The sequence below is a fragment of the Procambarus clarkii genome, chromosome 69 (genome assembly GCF_040958095.1).
Source record: "Procambarus clarkii isolate CNS0578487 chromosome 69, FALCON_Pclarkii_2.0, whole genome shotgun sequence".
NCBI classification, from domain to species: Eukaryota; Metazoa; Arthropoda; class Malacostraca; order Decapoda; family Cambaridae; genus Procambarus; species Procambarus clarkii.
In genome coordinates this window covers 12,908,136-12,929,119 of record NC_091218.1, presented here as the reverse complement: position 1 = coordinate 12,929,119, position 20,984 = coordinate 12,908,136, and the positions used below count along the sequence as shown (strand labels likewise).

Genomic DNA, 20,984 nt, shown 5'->3' with positions numbered 1-20,984 from the left:
CAATTGCTTTGTTTATTATGTGTACTCACCTAGTTGTGCTTGTGGGGGGTTGAGCTCTGGCTCTTTGGTCCCTCCTCTCAACTGTCAATCAACTGGTGTACAGGTTCCTGAGCCTACTGGGCTCTATCATATCTACATTTGAATCTGTGTTTGGAGTCAGCCTCCACCACATAACTTACAAGTGCATTCCACCTGTTAACTACTCTGACACTGAAAAAGTTCTTTCTAACATCCCTGTGGTTCATGTGGGTGCTCAGTTTCCACCTGTGTCCCCTTGTTTGCGTCCCACCCGTGTTAAACAGTTTATCCTTGTCAACCCTGTCAATTCCTCTGATAATTTTGTAGGTAGTGATCATGTCTTCCCCTTACTCTTCTGTCTTCCAGTGTCGTGAGGTGCATTTCCAGCAGACTTTCCAAAGAGTTATGCTCTTAAAACTACCACAAGGACCCTTGCATCTTGTCATCAGCAAGACTGTTCAATACAGTTTTATACACCAATCCTCGCGACGTTGAATACAAGACAGACACACTAACGCTTGTGTCTACCGTGAGTGAAGACTCTGTGCCTGAAGGTATATGAATGTGTAGAGTACTATAGAGTACTATAGTACTCTACAGAACTCTATTACTCTAGAGAGGTAACGACTGATAACAAGGACTTGAGTGGGAATGGTTTTCGAGCGTGTATCTTCTAAGCGTGCGTGCGCACGGGCTCGCGCCTCCACCTGGTCTCCAAGGCGCCGTCTCCTCCCACACCTCTTGAGCCTCTTATATAAGACAGAGGGAGAGGAGAGCTCGGCCATTACGCTCTCTCCTCTCCCGGGCCTCACCTCTCCTCTTCCTCCTCTCTCACCCAGTCAGCCACTGGCAGCCAACAGGTAAGGTCTCTCCCGCCCCTCCCTCTAGTGGAGCCCTCTAGTGGTTCCCAGGCGCTCTAGTGGTTCCCAGGTGCTCTAGTGGTTCCCAGGGGTTCTAGTGGTTCCCAGGTGCTCGAGTGGTTCCCAGGTGCTCTAGTGATCTCCAGGCGCTCTAGTGGTTCCCTGGGGCTCTAGTGGTTCCCTGGTGCTCTAGTGGTTCCCAGGTGCTCTAGTGGTTCCCAGGTGCTCTAGTGGTTCCCCAGGTGCTCTAGTGGTTCCCTGGTGCTCTAGTGGTTCCCTGGTGCTCTAGTGGTTCCCTGGTGCTCTAGTGGTTCCCAGGTGCTCTAGTGGTTCCCTGGGGCTCTAGTGGTTCCCTGGGGCTCTAGTGGTTCCCTCGTGCTCTAGTGGTTCCCAGGTGCTCTAGTGGTTCCCAGGCGCTCTAGTGGTTCCCAGGCGCTCTAGTGGTTCCCAGACGCTCTAGTGGTTCCCAGGTGCTCTAGTGGTTCCCAGGCGCTCTAGTGGTTCCCAGGCGCTCTAGTGGTTCCCAGGCGCTCTAGTGGTTCCCAGGTGCTCTAGTGGTTCCCAGGTGCTCTAGTGGTTCCCAGGGGCTCTAGTGGTTCCCAGGGGCTCTAGTGGTTCCCAGGGGCTCTAGTGGTTCCCAGGCGCTCTAATGGTTCCCCTGGCGCTCTAGTGGTTCCCAGGTGCTCTAATGGTTCCCAGGGGCTCTTTGTGGTTCCCAGGTGCTCTAGTGGTTCCCAGGTGCTCTAGTGGTTCCCCTGGCGCTCTAGTGGTTCCCCTGGCGCTCTAGCGGTTCCCTGGTGCTCTAGTGGTTCCCAGGTGCTCTAGTGGTTCCCAGGCGCTCTAGTGGTTCCCAAGTGCTCTAGTGGTTCCCTGGTGCTCTAGTGGTTCCCTGGTGCTCTAGTAGTTCCCTGGTGCTCTAGTGGTTCCCAGGCGCTCTAGTGGTTCCCAGGCGCTCTAGTGGTTCCCAGGTGCTCTAGTGGTTCCCCAGGTGCTCTAGTGGTTCCCCTGGCGCTCTAGTGGTTCCCTGAGGCTCTAGTGGTTCCCCTGGCGCTCTAGTGGTTCCCAGGCGCTCTAGTGGTTCCCCTGGCGCTCAAGTGGTTCCCAGGCGCTCTAGTGGTTCCCAGGCGCTCTAGTGGTTCCCAGGCGCTCTAGTGGTTCCCAGGCGCTCTAGTGGTTCCCCTGGCGCTCTAGTGGTTCCCAGGCGCTCTAGTGGTTCCCTGGCGCTCTAGTGGTTCCCTGGCGCTCTAGTGGTTCCCAGGCGCTCTAGTGGTTCCCAGGCGCTCTAGTGGTTCCCAGGCGCTCTAGTGGTTCTCCTGGCGCTCTAGTGGTTCCCTGGCGCTCTAGTGGTTCCCTGGCGCTCTAGTGGTTCCCCTGGCGCTCTAGCGGTTCCCTGGTGCTCTAGTGGTTCCCAGGTGCTCTAGTGGTTCCCAGGCGCTCTAGTGGTTCCCAAGTGCTCTAGTGGTTCCCTGGTGCTCTAGTGGTTCCCTGGTGCTCTAGTAGTTCCCTGGTGCTCTAGTGGTTTCCAGGCGCTCTAGTGGTTCCCAGGCGCTCTAGTGGTTCCCAGGTGCTCTAGTGGTTCCCCAGGTGCTCTAGTGGTTCCCCTGGCGCTCTAGTGGTTCCCTGAGGCTCTAGTGGTTCCCCTGGCGCTCTAGTGGTTCCCAGGCGCTCTAGTGGTTCCCCTGGCGCTCAAGTGGTTCCCAGGCGCTCTAGTGGTTCCCAGGCGCTCTAGTGGTTCCCAGGCGCTCTAGTGGTTCCCAGGCGCTCTAGTGGTTCCCCTGGCGCTCTAGTGGTTCCCAGGCGCTCTAGTGGTTCCCTGGCGCTCTAGTGGTTCCCTGGCGCTCTAGTGGTTCCCAGGCGCTCTAGTGGTTCCCAGGCGCTCTAGTGGTTCCCAGGCGCTCTAGTGGTTCTCCTGGCGCTCTAGTGGTTCCCTGGCGCTCTAGTGGTTCCCTGGCGCTCTAGTGGTTCCCAGGCGCTCTAATGGTTCCCAGGCGCTCTAGTGGTTCCCAGGCGCTCTAGTGGTTCCCAGGCGCTCTAGTGGTTCCCTGGCGCTCTAGGGGGGACCCTCACACCCCCCCCCCTGGATGCAGCCACCCACAACAGTTTACTAACTCCCGGGTACCTATTTCCTGCTAGGTGAACAGAGGCATGAGGTGATAGCAAACGCGCACAACCATTTTTTCGTCCCGGGTAGGGATTCGAACCCAGGATTCCCGATGGTGGGTCGAGAACGAACACAGCTGCCCTACTTGTAAATATCTGTCGGTGGAACGTTTGAAATCGAACTGTTGAGGCCTAATCGTTCACAGTGTGTACCTTTTTTCGAACACTTACCGCCAGAAAATGGAACAGTAGCGAGGCAACTCTCCGTGGGCGGTCGGGAGCCGGTCGGCCGAGCGGACAGCACGCTGGACTTGTGATCCTGGATTCGATCCCAGGCGCCGGCGAGAAACAATGGGTAGAGTTTCTTTTACCCTATACCCCTGTTACCTAGCAGTAAAATAGGTACCTGGGTGTTAGTCAGCTGTCACGGGCTGCTTCCTTGGGGTGGAGGCCTGGTCGAGGACCGGGCCGCGGGGACACTAAAGCCCCGAAATCATCTCAAGATAACCTCAAGATAAGGTAGAAGCTGAAGTGCATTAAATCGAGCCTAGATTTATGAAGCGTTTGTGCCGCCTCTGACGAAACCTGTTCATCCCTCCTTCATCATGGCGGCCGTGTTGACATTTACTCAACAGTTCACGGGTTTGTAAACTTCACAACCCCGAGGTTGTTATTGTTGTTGTAAACAACCTCGTGGCCCTTCAGAGCTCGTAAACTCTTTGATGTAAACAATGTCGCTGTCACTGAGGGAAGATGCAGAGGTTTCGTTACTGGTTGATGCTTTCCTGAGTCATGTATAAATTTCCCCTATTTATACGTCCTCGGGGTAGGTTAGTACTTCATTTTAGGGCCGTTGGGAACGCTGGAGAGGATGGGCTGGTCTGGGAGGCTCTTTGTGGCTCTCTCAGGTTGTAGGAGGACAGGTTGTGGGAGGACAGGTTGTAGGAGGACAGGTTGTGGGAGGATAGATTGTAGGAGGACAGGTTGTAGGAGGACAGGTTGTAGGAGGACAGGTTGTAGGAGGACAGGTTGTAGGAGGACAGGCTGTAGGAGGACAGGTTGTGGGAGGACAGGTTGTGGGAGGACAGGTTGTGGGAGGACAGGTTGGAGGAGGACAGATTGTGGGAGGACAGGTTGTAGGAGGACAGGCTGTAGGAGGACAGGCTGTAGGAGGACAGGCTGTAGGACAGGTTGTAGGAGGACAGGTTGTAGGAGGACAGGTTGTAGGAGGACAGGTTGTAGGAGGACAGGTTGTGGGAGGACAGGTTGGAGGAGGACAGATTGTGGGAGGACAGGTTGTAGGAGGACAGGCTGTAGGAGGACAGGTTGTAGGAGGACAGGTTGTAGGAGGACAGGTTGTAGGAGGACAGGTTGTATGAGGACAGGTTGTAGGAGGACAGGTTGTAGGAGGATAGGTTGTAGGAGGATAGGTTGTAGGAGGACAGGTTGTAGGAGGACAGGCTGTAGGAGGACAGGTTGTAGGAGGACAGGTTGTAGGAGGACAGGTTGTAGGACAGGTTGTAGGACAGGTTGTGGGAGGACAGGTTGTAGGAGGACAGGTTGTAGGACAGATTGTAGGACAGGTTGTAGGAGGACAGGTTGTAGGAGGACAGGTTGGAGGAAGACAGGTTGTAGGAGGACAGGTTGTAGGAGGACAGGTTGTAGGAGGACAGGTTGTGGGAGGACAGGTTGTAGGAGGACAGGTTGTGGGAGGACAGGTTGTAGGAGGACAGGTTGTAGGACAGATTGTAGGACAGGTTGTAGGAGGACAGGATGTAGGAGGACAGGTTGTAGGAGGACAGGTTGTAGGAGGACAGGATGTAGGAGGACAGGTTGTAGGACAGGTTGTAGGAGGACAGGATGTAGGAGGACAGGTTGTAGGACAGGTTGTAGGACAGGATGTAGGATAGGTTGTAGGAGGACAGGTTGTAGGAGGACAGGTTGTAGGAGGACAGGTTGTAGGAGGACAGGTTGTAGGAGGACAGGTTGTAGGACAGATTGTAGGAGGACAGGTTGAAGGAGGACAGGTTGTGGGAGGACAGGTTGTGGGAGGACAGGTTGTAGGAGGATAGGTTGTAGGAAGACAGGTTGTAGGAGGACAGGTTGTAGGAGGACAGGCTGTAGGAGGACAGGCTGTAGGAGGACAGGTTGTAGGAGGACAGGTTGTAGGAGGACAGGTTGTAGAAGGACAAGTTGTGGGAGGACAGGTTGTAGGAGGACAGGTTGTAGGAGGACAGGTTGTAGGACAGGTTGTAGGACAGATTGTAGGAGGACAGGTTGTAGGAGGACAGGATGTAGGAGGACAGGTTGTAGGAGGACAGGTTGTAGGAGGACAGGTTGTAGGAGGACAGGTTGTAGGAGGACAGGTTGTAGGAGGACAGGATGTAGGAGGACAGGATGTAGGAGGACAGGTTGTAGGAGGACAGGCTGTAGGAGGACACGTTGTAGGAGGACAGGTTGTAGGAGGACAGGTTGTAGGAGGACAGGTTGTGGGAGGACAGGTTGTAGGAGGACAGGTTGTAGGAGGACAGGTTGTAGGAGGACAGGTTGTAGGACAGGTTGTAGGAGGACAGGTTGTAGGAGGACAGGTTGTAGGACAGGTTGTAGGAGGACAGGTTGTAGGACAGGTTGTAGGAGGACAGGTTGTGGGAGGACAGGTTGTAGGACAGGTTGTAGGACAGGATGTAGGAGGACAGGTTGTAGGACAGATTGTAGGAGGACAGGTTGTAGGAGGACAGGTTGTAGGACAGGCTGTAGGAGGACAGGTTGTAGGACAGATTGTACGAGGACAGGTTGTAGGAGGACAGGCTGTAGGAGGACAGGCTGTAGGAGGACAGGTTGTAGGAGGACAGGTTGTAGGAGGACAGGTTGTAGGAGGACAGGTTGTAGGAGGACAGGTTGTAGGAGGACAGGTTGTAGGAGGACAGGTTGTAGGACAGATTGTAGGAGGACAGGTTGTAGGAGGACAGGTTGTAGGACAGGCTGTAGGAGGACAGGTTGTAGGACAGATTGTACGAGGACAGGTTGTAGGAGGACAGGCTGTAGGAGGACAGGCTGTAGGAGGACAGGTTGTAGGAGGACAGGTTGTAGGAGGACAGGTTGTAGGAGGACAGGTTGTAGGAGGACAGGTTGTAGGAGGACAGGTTGTAGGAGGACAGGTTGTAGGAGGACAGGATGTAGGAGGACAGGATGTAGGAGGACAGGTTGTAGGAGGACAGGTTGTAGGAGGACAGGATGTAGGAGGACAGGTTGTAGGAGGACCCGTTGATGTATGTTAAGTTGTGATCACACACGTACTACGCTGCCTACTCTGCTAAAATATGTAACCTACTCTATAAAATACAATAGGTAGCTGTCTGTCTCAATGTCTCTGTCAATCAGTCTGTCTGTCAATTAGTCTGTCTGGCGTTCCATGGTGGAAAGCCAAACGCATAGAGGTAGCCTCTAAAACTTTGCATAATGATTAGTGTTCGTAAGAGGGGATGAGGAGTGTCATAGGGGGTGTCAGAGTCGACCCCCCATGCCCCTCTTTAAGCAGGTTCGGCTCATATTGCGACTTCTATGAAGTCTATAATTGTCTTTTTATTTCCCACAGAATTTATTGTAAATTTTAAACAGGTGTTAAGATTGCACGTTCTGAGAGAGAGAGAGAGAGAGAGAGAGAGAGAGAGAGAGAGAGAGAGAGAGAGAGAGAGAGAGAGAGAGAGAGAGAGAGAGAGGGGGGGGGATAGAGTGTAGAGTACTGAGGGGAGAAACAGACCCGGGAGACGCCGGTTATCTAGCCATATATGTATGGAGTCATATGTGACATCACACATATATACCAGTAACATCACCAACAATATGTTGACCAGACCACACACTAGAAGGTGAAGGGACGACGACGTTTCGGTCCGTCCTGGCCCAGTTTCAAGTCGACAATCGACTTGAGAATGGTCCAGGACGGACCGAAACGTCGTCGTCCCTTCACCTTCTAGTGTGTGGTCTGATCAATATACTTTAGCCACGTTATTGTGACTCATCGCCTGCATCACCAACAATATCTTCAAGTGTACATACCCAACCCCAATAGTCTGCGTGATCAGATTTACACGCAAACCAGTACAGTTATAGCCTTATAAATTACTAGCAGTACCCGGCCACGCGTTGCTGTGGCTGAGCCACAGCAACCTTCCCTGTCCCCCACTCTTCCCCACCATGCCCTTACTCCCCTGTCCCTTTGTCCTCCCCAACATTCTCATTCCCCCATCACCTCGTCCCCACCATCCCAAACTTCCCCTTCCCCTCGTCCTCCCCACCATTCCCCCCTCCCTCGTCCGAAGCCTTCCCAAATGGTCTGATGTTCCCATCAGAAAATTGGGAACATCAAGAGATCTGATGTTCCCATCACTGAAATATAAGAAAAACAGATAAAAAGTGAAATGAAAATATTTAAAAAATAGAAAAAAAACTATACTCACGAAATAAACAGTATTGTAAACAACACAGCTCAATTCCAACGCAATTCACACAAAATAATTAAATCAAAATGAAAAAATCTATGAAAATTCAATTTATCAATGCAATCAGAAACATTGAAATGGAATTGTAACATATTTAGTATAGCATGTGTGTTGCTCTTACATGCAACAGATGGCGCTGTTTTTCAAGAAAAACATAGTTTTACCTGTCACAGGTGTGGCATCTATACTTATACTCACGAAATGAACGGTATGGTAAACAACACAGCTCAATTCCAACACAATGGCACACAAAATAATTCAATAAAAAATAAAATAAATCGAAATCTATAAAAATAAAATTTATCAATGCAATCGGAAACATTGAAATAGAATTCGTGACATATTTAGTATAGCGTGAATGTTGCTATTATGTGCAACAGATGGCGCTGTTTTTCAAAAACGCATGTTTTTACCTGTCACAGGTGTGGCATCTATATAGTAGGAATATATAAAAAGATGCGCCTATGCGAGTGCCACGTTGTGTCAAAATTTCAAAGCAATCGGTGAAGAACTTTCGAAGATTAGCGGTTATGCAGTCGGTCGGCCGAGCGGACAGCACGCTGGACTTGTGATCCTGTGGTCCTGGGATCGATCCCAGGCGCCGGCGACAAACAATGGGCAGAGTTTCTTTCACCCTATGCCCCTGTTACCTAGCAGTAAAATAGGTACCTGGGTGTTAGTCAGCTGTCACGGGCTGCTTCCTGGGGGTGGAGGCTTGGTCGAGGACCGGGCCGCGGGGACACTAAAGCCCCGAAATCATCTCAAGATAACCTCAAGATGCACAAGCGAACATTTCCATTTTTATCTATAAATAGAACGCCCACTAGAAAGTAGCTATAATTATCACGTAACTAATCATCAGGATGAATTGGTGAACATTTGACAAACCGCCGGCTACCTGTCCTCGTCGAGGCCACAGAGCACTGTAATGTTTACACAGATCTAGGTACTCTGTCTGTGTCCCCATGTTCATCGTTATTTGAGTAAACCTACCTGAGTTTACCTGTTGGCCCACCATCTCTCTCTAGTGGCCTCGGCGGGGACACCAAGCCGGCGGGTGCTTCCATTATAATGAGACAAGATGGTGACTGACAGATGTAGTAAGGATACATCCAGGTGTGTGAGCAGGTGTGTAGGTGGAGTGGTGGAAGCCATATATACAGGTGTGTTGTCCTAGCCACTAGTACAGATGCTAGGGCCGGCAGGTGTGTACAAGTGGCAACCGTACAGGTGTGTGTTACTAACACAGAGGGTTGTGCCCCCCACAGGTATGCAGGCGGGTGTACTGATGATGGTGGCGGCTGTTGTGGTTGGGAACGCGGCTGCGTGCTTCATCACTAACTGTCCTCCTGGGGGCAAGAGGTCCTCTTCTTCAGCACAAATTGGTCGTTCCAGGACTGTGAGTATGATCATTAACTACTTCAACACTCATAAACTACTTCAACACACTCATAAACTACTTCAACACACTCATAAACTACTTCAACACTCATAAACTACTTCAACACTCATAAACTACTTCAACACTCATAAACTACTTCAACACACTCATAAACTACTTCAACACACTCATAAACTACTTCAACACTCATAAACTACTTCAACACTCATACACTACTTCAACACACATAAACTACTTCAACACTCATAAACTACTCCAACACACTCATAAACTACTTCAACACTCATAAACTACTTCAACACTCATAAACTACTTCAACACTCATAAACTACTTCAACACTCATAAACTACTTCAACACTCTCATACACTACTTCAACACTCATAAACTACTTCAACACACTCATAAACTACTTCAACACTCATAAACTACTTCAAAACTCATAAACTACTTCAACACACTCATAAACTACTTCAACACTCATAAACTACTTCAACACTCATAAACTACTTCAACACTCATAAACTACTTCAACACTCATAAACTACTTCAACACTCATAAACTACTTCAACACTCATAAACTACTTCAACACACATAAACTACTTCAACACACATAAACTACTTCAACACACATAAACTACTTCAACACTCATAAACTACTTCAACACTCATAAACTACTTCAACACTCATAAACTACTTCAACACACTCATAAACTACTTCAACACACTCATAAACTACTTCAACACACTCATAAACTACTTCAACACACATAAACTACTTCAACACACATAAACTACTTCAACACTCATAAACTACTTCAACACTCATAAACTACTTCAACACTTATAAACTACTTCAACACTCATAAACTACTTCAACACTTATAAACTACTTCAACACTCAAACTATTTCAACACTTATAAACTACTTCAACACTCAAACTATTTCAACACTTATAAACTACTTCAACACTCATAAACTACTTCAACACACATAAACTACTTCAACACTCATAAACTACTTCAACACTCATAAACTACTTCAACACTCATAAACTACTTCAACACTCATAAACTACTTCAACACTCATAAACTACTTCAACACACTCATAAACTACTTCAACACTCATAAACTACTTCAACACTCATAAACTACTTCAACACTCATAAACTACTTCAACACTCATAAACTACTTCAACACTCATAAACTACTTCAACACTCATAAACTACTTCAACACACTCATAAACTACTTCAACACTCATAAACTACTTCAACACACTCATAAACTACTTCAACACTCATAAACTACTTCAACACTCATACACTACTTCAACACACTCATAAACTACTTCAACACACTCATAAACTACTTCAACACTCATAAACTACTTCAACACACTCATACACTACTTCAACACTCTCATAAACTACTTCAACACTCATAAACTACTTCAACACACTCATAAACTACTTCAACACTCATAAACTACTTCAACACACTCATACACTACTTCAACACTCTCATAAACTACTTCAACACACTCATAAACTACTTCAACACTCATAAACTACTTCAACACACATAAACTACTTCAACACTCATACACTACTTCAACACACTCATAAACTACTTCAACACACATAAACTACTTCAACACACTCATAAACTACTTCAATACACTCATAAACTACTTCAACACTCATAAACTACTTCAACACACTCATAAACTACTTCAACACACTCATAAACTACTTCAACACACATAAACTACTTCAACACTCATAAACTACTTCAACACACTCATAAACTACTTCAACACACATAAACTACTTCAACACACTCATAAACTACTTCAACACACTCATAAACTACTTCAACACACATAAACTACTTCAACACTCATAAACTACTTCAACACACTCATAAACTACTTCAACACTCATAAACTACTTCAATACTCATAAACTACTTCAACACACTCATAAACTACTTCAACACACATAAACTACTTCAACACTCATAAACTACTTCAACACACTCATAAACTACTTCAACACACATAAACTACTTCAACACACTCATAAACTACTTCAACACACTCATAAACTACTTCAACACACATAAACTACTTCAACACTCATAAACTACTTCAACACACTCATAAACTACTTCAACACACATAAACTACTTCAACACACTCATAAACTACTTCAACACTCATAAACTACTTCAACACTCATAAACTACTTCAACACACATAAACTACTTCAACACTCATAAACTACTTCAACACACTCATAAACTACTTCAACACTCATAAACTACTTCAATACTCATAAACTACTTCAACACACTCATAAACTACTTCAACACACTCATAAACTACTTCAACACACATAAACTACTTCAACACTCATAAACTACTTCAACACACTCATAAACTACTTCAACACTCATAAACTACTTCAATACTCATAAACTACTTCAACACACTCATAAACTACTTCAACACACTCATAAACTACTTCAACACACATAAACTACTACAACAGGTGTGTGTGTAACACTGCAGGGAGGTTTGGAGCAGTGTAAAGGTTAATACACATAACCTATCCTTGCAGTGTACCTCGTGTGGACCAGGACTCCGGGGGCGCTGTTTGGGGCCAGAGATCTGCTGTGGGCCCGGGATCGGCTGCTTCATGGGGACCCGGGAGGCCAGGATGTGCCGCGCCGAGAACCTGGTGCCCGTAACCTGCGCTAACACAGACCTGAACACCTGCGGCAGGCTGCGGGGAGGACGCTGTGCCGCTTCAGGACTCTGCTGCACAGAAAGTATGAAGTTACTCCACAGTGAACTCACAGTAGCGTGATATAGCTATGATTTTTTTCTTTGGAGACGGGCATTGTTTACACCATTGTTTACATTGTTAGGGGGCCTCGTAGCCTGGTGGATAGCGCGCAGGACTCTTAATTCTGTGGCGCGGGTTCGATTCCCGCACGAGGCAGAAACAAATGGGTAAAGTTTCTTTCACCCTGAATGCCCCTGTTACCTAGCAGTAAATAGGTACCTGGGAGTTAGTCAGCTGTCACGGGCTGCTTCCTGGGGGTGGAGGCCTGGTCGAGGACCGGGCCGCGGGGACACTAAAAAGCCCCGAAATCATCTCAAGATAACCTCAAGATAACCCCAGCACACCGCGGACCAGGCTGCGTGTCGGGGGGCACCCGGGACGCTGGGGTCTCGTACCCCAACCTTGCTCCAGAGATTTTATCTAGGACTGTGTACTGTCTTCATGCACAGTGGCTGGCACTGTGTACTGTCCTCATGCACAGTGGCTGGGACTGTGTACTCTCCTCATGCACAGTGGCTGGGACTGTGTACTGTCCTCATGCACAGTGGCTGGGACTGTGTACTGTCCTCATGCACAGTGGCTAGGACTGTGTACTCTCCTGGTGCACAGTGGCTGGGACTGTGTACTCTCCTGGTGCACAGTGGCTGGGACTGTGAACTCTCCTGGTGCACAGTGGCTGGGACTGTGTACTCTCCTCATGCACAGTGGCTGGGACTGTGTACTGTCTTCATGCACAGTGGCTGGGACTGTGTACTGTCTTCATGCACAGTGGCTGGGACTGTGTACTGTCTTCATGCACAGTGGCTGGGACTGTGTACTGTCTTCATGCACAGTGGCTGGGACTGTGTACTCTCCTCATGCACAGTGGCTGGGACTGTGTACTGTCCTCCTGCACAGTGGCTGGGACTGTGTACTCTCCTCATGCACAGTGGCTGGGACTGTGTACTCTCCTCATGCACAGTGGCTGGCACTGTGTACTCTCCTCATGCACAGTGGCTGGGACTGTGTACTCTCCTGCACAGTGGCTGGGACTGTGTACTCTCCTCATGCACAGTGGCTGGGACTGTGTACTCTCCTCATGCACAGTGGCTGGGACTGTGTACTGTCTTCATGCACAGTGGCTGGGACTGTGTACTCTCCTCATGCACAGTGGCTGGGACTGTGTACTCTCCTCATGCACAGTGGCTGGGACTGTGTACTGTCTTCATGCACAGTGGCTGGGACTGTGTACTCTCCTCATGCACAGTGGCTAGGACTGTGTACTGTCCTCCTGCACAGTGGCTGGGACTGTGTACTGTCTTCATGCACAGTGGCTGGGACTGTGTACTCTCCTCATGCACAGTGGCTGGGACTGTGTACTGTCCTCCTGCACAGTGGCTGGGACTGTGTACTGTCTTCATGCACAGTGGCTGGGACTGTGTACTCTCCTCATGCACAGTGGCTGGGACTGTGTACTGTCCTCCTGCACAGTGGCTGGGACTGTGTACTGTCTTCATGCACAGTGGCTGGGACTGTGTACTGTCCTCCTGCACAGTGGCTGGGACTGTGTACTCTCCTCATGCACAGTGGCTGGGACTGTGTACTCTCCTCATGCACAGTGGCTGGGACTGTGTACTGTCTTCATGCACAGTGGCTGGGACTGTGTACTCTCCTCCTGCACAGTGGCTGGGACTGTGTACTGTCTTCATGCACAGTGGCTGGGACTGTGTACTCTCCTCATGCACAGTGGCTGGCTCTGTGTACTCTCCTCCTGCACAGTGGCTGGCACTGTGTACTCTCCTGGTGCACAGTGGCTGGGACTGTGTACTGTCCTCCTGCACAGTGGCTGGGACTGTGTACTGTCCTCCTGCACAGTGGCTGGGACTGTGTACTCTCCTGGTGCACAGTGGCTGGGACTGTGTACTCTCCTGGTGCACAGTGGCTGCACTGTGTACTCTCCTCCTGCACAGTGGCTGGGACTGTGTACTCTCCTCCTGCACAGTGGCTAGGACTGTGTACTGTCTTCATGCACAGTGGCTGGGACTGTGTACTCTCCTCATGCACAGTGACTAGAACTGTGTACTCTCCTCCTGCACAGTGGCTGGGACTGTGTACTCTCCTCCTGCACAGTGGCTAGGACTGTGTACTGTCTTCATGCACAGTGGCTGGGACTGTGTACTCTCCTCATGCACAGTGACTAGAACTGTGTACTCTCCTCCTGCACAGTGGCTGGGACTGTGTACTCTCCTCCTGCACAGTGGCTGGCACTGTGTACTCTCCTGCACAGTGGCTGGCACTGTGTACTCTCCTGCACAGTGGCTGGGACTGTGTACTGTCCTCATGCACAGTGACTAGAACTGTGTACTCTCCTCCTGCACAGTGGCTGGGACTGTGTACTCTCCTGCTGCACAGTGGCTGGGACTGTGTACTCTCCTCCTGCAGAGTGGCTGGCACTGTGTACTCTCCTGCTGCACAGTGGCTGGGACTGTGTACTCTCCTCCTGCACAGTGACTGGCACTGTGTACTCTCCTCCTGCACAGTGACTGGCACTGTTTACTCTCCTCCTGCACAGTGACTGGCACTGTGTACTCTCCTGCTGCACAGTGACTGGCACTGTGTACTCTCCTCCTGCACAGTGGCTGGCACTGTGTACTCTCCTGCTGCACAGTGGCTGGCACTGTGTACTCTCCTCCTGCACAGTGGCTGGCACTGTGTACTCTCCTCATGCACAGTGGCTGGCACTGTGTACTCTCCTCATGCACAGTGGCTGGCACTGTGTACTCTCCTAAAATGTTCTTTCATTCAAGAATACTGTTCTTTTAAGCAGAACAACAACAGAAACTACATTAAATATACTATAGCCATGATTATACTGCCAACTGCAACTCCCTCTTTTCTAGGGAGCTCTTTTCTCCCTCTCCACAACAAACTGACTAACTCCTGAGTACCTACTTACTGCTAGGTGAACAGCTGCATAAGATGAAAGGAAATGTGCCCAATCGTTTCTGTCCCGCCTGGGATTCGAACCCGGAATTTTCTGTATTATGCGTCAAGAACCCGACTGTATTTCCGGGACCCGAATTACGTCCGGACGCTTGACCGTCAGAACCGTTGAAGCGAGGCGTTCTAATTGTATTCTATTCCACTACAATCATAGAACATACAGCAACTGTCAAACTACTGTATTATGAACAAATCCACATTTGTTCATTTGATACATCATGCTATTGTGATTTGTGTGTGTAGTGTTACTATATAATTATAAACGCACAAAACTCGATAGTTGGTCCTCAAAAAGTTTCCGTTTTCTATTATTGAATTAGCCCAAATGTCACACTAAAGAAAACGGAGAAGTAACTGATTTTAACTGACCATACCTGTGCATACAATCCTAGGCCTATTACGGTCTATTACTATTACTGTACACTGTGGTGTAACTTGTTCTAGTGGTGTACACTGTGGTGTAACTTGTTTTAGTGGTGTACACTGTGGTGTAACTTGTTCTAGTGGAGTACACTGTGGTGTAACTTGTTCTAGTGGTGTATACTGTGGTGTAACTTGTTCTAGTGGTGTACACTGTGGTGTAACTTGTTCTAGTGGAGTACACTGTGGTGTAACTTGTTCTAGTGGTGTACACTGTGGTGTAACTTGTTCTAGTGGTGTACACTGTGGTGTAACTTGTTCTAGTGGAGTACACTGTGGTGTAACTTGTTCTAGTGGTGTACACTGTGGTGTAACTTGTTCTAGTGGAGTACACTGTGGTGTAACTTGTTCTAGTGGTGTACACTGTGGTGTAACTTGTTCTAGTGGTGTATACTGTGGTGTAACTTGTTCTAGTGGTGTATACTGTGGTGTAACTTGTTCTAGTGGTGTACACTGTGGTGTAACTTGTTCTAGTGGTGTACACTGTGGTGTAACTTGTTCTAGTGGTGTACACTGTGGTGTAACTTGTTCTAGTGGTGTATACTGTTGTGTAACTTGTTCTAGTGGTGTACACTGTGGTGTAACTTGTTCTAGTGGTGTACACTGTGGTGTAACTTGTTCTAGTGGTGTACACTGTGGTGTAACTTGTTCTAGTGGTGTATACTGTGGTGTAACTTGTTCTAGTGGTGTACACTGTGGTGTAACTTGTTCTAGTGGTGTACACTGTGGTGTAACTTGTTCTAGTGGAGTATACTGTGGTGTAACTTGTTCTAGTGGTGTACACTGTGGTGTAACTTGTTCTAGTGGTGTACACTGTGGTGTAACTTGTTCTAGTGGTGTACACTGTGGTGTAACTTGTTCTAGTGGTGTACACTGTGGTGTAACTTGTTCTAGTGATGTACACTGTGGTGTAACTTGTTCTAGTGATGTACACTGTGGTGTAACTTGTTCTAGTGATGTACACTGTGGTGTAACTTGTTCTAGTGATGTACACTGTGGTGTAACTTGTTCTAGTGGTGTACACTGTGGTGTAACTTGTTCTAGTGGTGTATACTGTGGTGTAACTTGTTCTAGTGGTGTATACTGTGGTGTAACTTGTTCTAGTGGTGTATACTGTGGTGTAACTTGTTCTAGTGGTGTACACTGTGGTGTAACTTGTTCTAGTGATGTACACTGTGGTGTAACTTGTTCTAGTGATGTACACTGTGGTGTAACTTGTTCTAGTGGTGTATACTGTGGTGTAACTTGTTCTAGTGGTGTACACTGTGGTGTAACTTGTTCTAGTGGTGTATACTGTGGTGTAACTTGTTCTAGTGGTGTACACTGTGGTGTAACTTGTTCTAGTGGTGTATACTGTGGTGTAACTTGTTCTAGTGGTGTACACTGTGGTGTAACTTGTTCTAGTGGTGTATACTGTGGTGTAACTTGTTCTAGTGGTGTACACTGTGGTGTAACTTGTTCTAGTGGTGTACACTGTGGTGTAACTTGTTCTAGTGATGTACAGTGTAGTGTTAGTTGTTCACGCATGTTATAGATCACCTAGTTATACATGCGGGGGGTTGAGCTTCGGCTCTTTGGTCCCACCTCTCAACCGTAAATCAACTAGTGAACATACTCCTGAGCCTATTGGGCTATATCATATCTACATTTGAAACTGTGTATGGAGTCAGTCTCCACCGGTCTGGTCTGGTCAGAGACCGGGCCACGGTGACGTTGATCCCCGAAAACAAGACAAGGTAGCAAGGTAACCACCACATCACTTCCTAATGCAGTTCAATTATTAACTCTGGCACTGAAAAGTTTCTTTCAAGTGTCTCTTTAGCTCACTTGGGTTGTCAGTTTCCACCTGTGTTCCCCTTGTGTGAACCACTTGTGTTAGATAATGTGTCCTTATCTACCCTGTCAAGTCCCCTTGAGAATTATGTATGTGGTAATCATGTCTCCAGCGATGTTAGGTTTAGTTCATGTAGCCTTTCCTCGTAACTCATACCTTGTAGTTCTGGGACTAGTCTAGTTGCGTACCTTTAAACCTTCCCCCAGATTCGTCTTATGCTCGACTAAGTATGGATTCCACACTGGAGCCGCATACTCCAGGATTGGTCTCACGTATGTGGGAGACAAGGTTCTGAATGACTCCTTACACAAATTTGTGAAGACAATTCTGATGTTAGCCAGTCTCACATTCTCCGCTGATGATATCTTTTTGATGTGGGCTTCAGGAGACAGGTTTGGTGTGATATCAACTCCTAGATCTTTCTCTCTCTCCGTTTCATCGAGGACTTTGTTTCCCATTTGGTACCTTGAAACAAATGGGCAAAGTTTCTTTCACCCTGAATGCCCCTGTTACCTAGCAGTAAATAGGTACCTGGGTGTTAGTCAGCTGTCACGGGCTGCTTCCTGGGGGTGGAGGCCTGGTCAAGGACCGGGCCGCGGGGACACTAAAGCCCCGAAATCAACTCAAGATAACCTCAAGATAACCTTGTATCTGACTTCCTTCTCCCTCCACCTAGCTTTATTACTTTACATTTACTTGGGTTAAATTCTAGCAGCCATTTCTTGGACTATACTTTCAGTTCGTCCAGGTCATCTTGTAGCCTCTTGTTATCTTCCTCTCTCTCTCTCTCTTAATCCTCATTATTTTTTAAGCATCATCGAACTTTGAAAAGACTTATTCAATTCCCAAGATTGAAGATCTTTACGTATATGAGAAATAGGATTGGTCCGAGAATTGAACCTTGCGGGACTCCGCTGGTGACGCCTCGCCAATCTGAGACCTCCTCTCTCACGGCGACTCGCTGTCTTCTGTTGCTCAGGTACTCCCTTATGCAGTGGAGTACCTTTCCTGTCGCTCCTTCATGCCTCTCCAGCTTGTGTACTAGTACTTGTGTACTCTTATGTACTCTTGTAGCACTGTGTACTCTTGTGTACTCGTATGTAGCACTGTGTCAAAGGCTTTCTGGCAATCCAAACATATTCAGTCTGCCCACTCTTCTCTTTCTTGTCTAATTTGTGTCACCTGGTCATAGAATTCTATTAATCTTGTAAGGCAAGATTTGCCATCCCTGAACCCATGCTGGTGGTGTGGTACAAAGTTCTTTCTCTACAGATGTATCTTGAGGTTATCTTGAGATGATTTCGGGGCTTTTTAAGTGTCCCCGCGGCCCGGTCCTCGACCAGGCCTCCACCCCCAGGAAGCAGCCCGTGACAGCTGACTAACACCCAGGTACCTATTTTACTGCTAGGTAACAGGGGCATAGAGTGAAAGAAACTCTGCCCATTGTTTCTCGCCGGCGCCTGGGATCGAACCCAGGACCACAGGATCACAAGTCCAGCGTGCTGTCCGCTCGGCCGACCGGCTCCCTGCTCCCTGTACTACTAGTTCTTGCTCATAATCTTCTTCATCATTTTGTATGCAAGTTAAGAACACTGGGATGAGGTTGTGTCTGACTCCCTTCTTGGATATCGGTACTAAATTTGCTGTCTTTCAAGTTTTTGGTAGTTCTCTAGTTACCAGTGACCAGTACACCACAGAAATTGGTAAACATAGTGCTTCTGCCTCTTTCCTTTAGTATCCGTAGTGAGGATTTCATCTGGACAAACAGTCTTTGTCACGTGCAGGTCCTGGAGATCATTTCTTACCTCACCAACGCTACTACCAAATTTCTCCAGTGATTCCTTGTTTAACGACACCTCTCTTAGTTCAAGGACTTCCACTCCCTTTACTGTGAAGACCTCTTCTAACCTATTGAGCTCACACACACCTTTTCATTCTAGGTGAGCTTGTCCCCTCCTTTCCTCAGTTTCAGTACCAGTGTCATCACTGTTGTTTTCCTTCTTATAGTGGTTGTGAAGCAGTTTGGGTTGGGTCTTTATTTTATTTATGTATGTTGTGTTCTCTGCCCTTCTTCTCACACAGACGTACTCATTCCTGGCCCTCAGGTATATTCCTCTGCTCTCTGGTCTCATGTTATTCCTGTAGTTTCTCCACGTTCTTGAACTGTGTTGCTCTGCCACATTACGTCACTGATTAAACCATGGGTATCTACTTTGCATTTAATGTGTCCCTTTCTGGCCGGGACAAACTTGTCTGCTTCCTCCTTGCACTTCTGGGTGACGTAGTCCATCCGGTCTTGTCCATTCTTTCCTCTGAGTTCTGTTACTCAAGGAACTTCTGTTAGGTATTTTCTTACCTCCTCGTAGTTTCTCTTATGACATGGCAGCCTTTTGTTTTCTGATCCCATCCCTGGGTCGGGTAATCCTACTTACACCAGATTTTCAAATGTCAGGACACTGAGGTCACTCATTCCCGAGGGGGCTTCTGGTTTGACTTCCCTGAAGTCTGGTTCAGAGTGAATATCAGGTCAAGTTTTGCTGGTTAATCATCCCCTGGTATACTGATAAGTTGGCTATTCATAACTTATGATTACGTTTCTTGGTGTGAGGTGTAACTTGTTCATATGGTCGACAGTGTTGTTCGCGTGTTATACAGTGTGTGGTGTAACTTGTTCAGGTGTTATACAGTGTGTGGTGTAACTTGTTCAGGTGTTATACAGTGCGTGGTGTAACTTGTCCACGTGTTATACAGTGTGTGGTGTAACTTGTTCAGGTGTTATACAGTGTGTGGTGTAACTTGTTCGCGTGTTATACAGTGTGTGGTGTAACTTGTTCAGGTGTTATACAGTGTGTGGTGTAACTTGTTCAGGTGTTATACAGTGTGTGGTGTAACTTGTTCGCGTGTTATACAGTGTGTGGTGTAACTTGTTCAGGTGTTATACAGTGTGTGGTGTAACTTGTTCAGGTGTTATACAGTGTGTGGTGTAACTTGTCCACGTGTTATACAGTGTGTGGTGTAACTTGTTCAGGTGTTATACAGTGTGTGGTGTAACTTGTTCAGGTGGTATACAGTGTGTGGTGTAACTTGTTCACTTTTCTACAGTGTTATGTACTTTTTCGTGTGTTCTACAGTGAAGTGTGAATTCGACGGGAGTTGTGTGGATGGTGGCGAGGGGAGTCTTGAAGACCAGCAGACGGAGAGACAACGCTTTGCCCTCCTTCCCAACCTGTCGGACGACCAGTGGAGTCTCTGATCCCGCCCTCACTGCTACTGGACACTATATCCCGCCCCAAAGGACTAGCAGAGCCCGGGATCCAGACCCTGACAACCAGTGGACTATATCCCGCTTCCAAGGATTAGCAGAGCCTGGGATCCCACCCTGCTAGTAGACTCGTATATCCTGCCCCTACGGAGGACTAACAGAACCTGGGATACTGACTGCTACTGGACTCAACATCCCGCCCTGAAGGACTAGTGGAGCCTGGGCCTAGTCCTCCCCGCCCTCGGAGTATCCTCACACACACACACAGCTCCGCCACCAACGCCCTCAGACAATGGTGGCAGAACCAAGTCATTGTTTACGTCTCTAAGAGTGTGGTAGAAAACGTCGGGAATTCAGCCCTAACTCAACTATATGTATGCATTAAATTATTACCAAGAGGAAACTGACTTATAGCCGCCAAAATATAAGTTGTATAATTTGACCATGTAATATTTACATGACCCACAAACTAAGATATGAGAATCATATATAAGGTGAGGACTCAAGGAGTTGGATCTCTCTGTTTAGAACAAACATATTCACTTATGAATAATCCATCTTGACTCTAAACCGATGATGTCACTGAAACATGAAATAAAATATACAGTATTTATTCTCCTTGTTTCTTTGCATTTGCCATCAAGCCGTGCAAACCCTCGACGCTAACTACTGCTCAACCAACCTGTCATCCTAGAAAGAACGTCGCTTCTCGATCTATTCGTTACAAAAATTGTCGTGCTAGAAAATG

The 20,984-nt window shown here is 47.7% G+C and overlaps 1 protein-coding gene across 1 annotated transcript; it reads left to right on the top strand.

The window, feature by feature from the left end:
• Window positions 1-683: 683 nt before the first annotated feature.
• Window positions 684-20,849, top strand: LOC123772331 (oxytocin-neurophysin 1). Its single transcript, XM_045765424.2, has 4 exons — window positions 684-878; window positions 8,749-8,879; window positions 11,511-11,721; window positions 20,106-20,849. Exons 2-4 carry the CDS (start codon window positions 8,751-8,753, stop codon window positions 20,225-20,227), a joined length of 462 nt encoding a protein of 153 aa, XP_045621380.2. The 5' UTR covers window positions 684-878; window positions 8,749-8,750; the 3' UTR covers window positions 20,228-20,849.
• The last annotated feature ends 135 nt before the right edge of the window (window positions 20,850-20,984 follow it).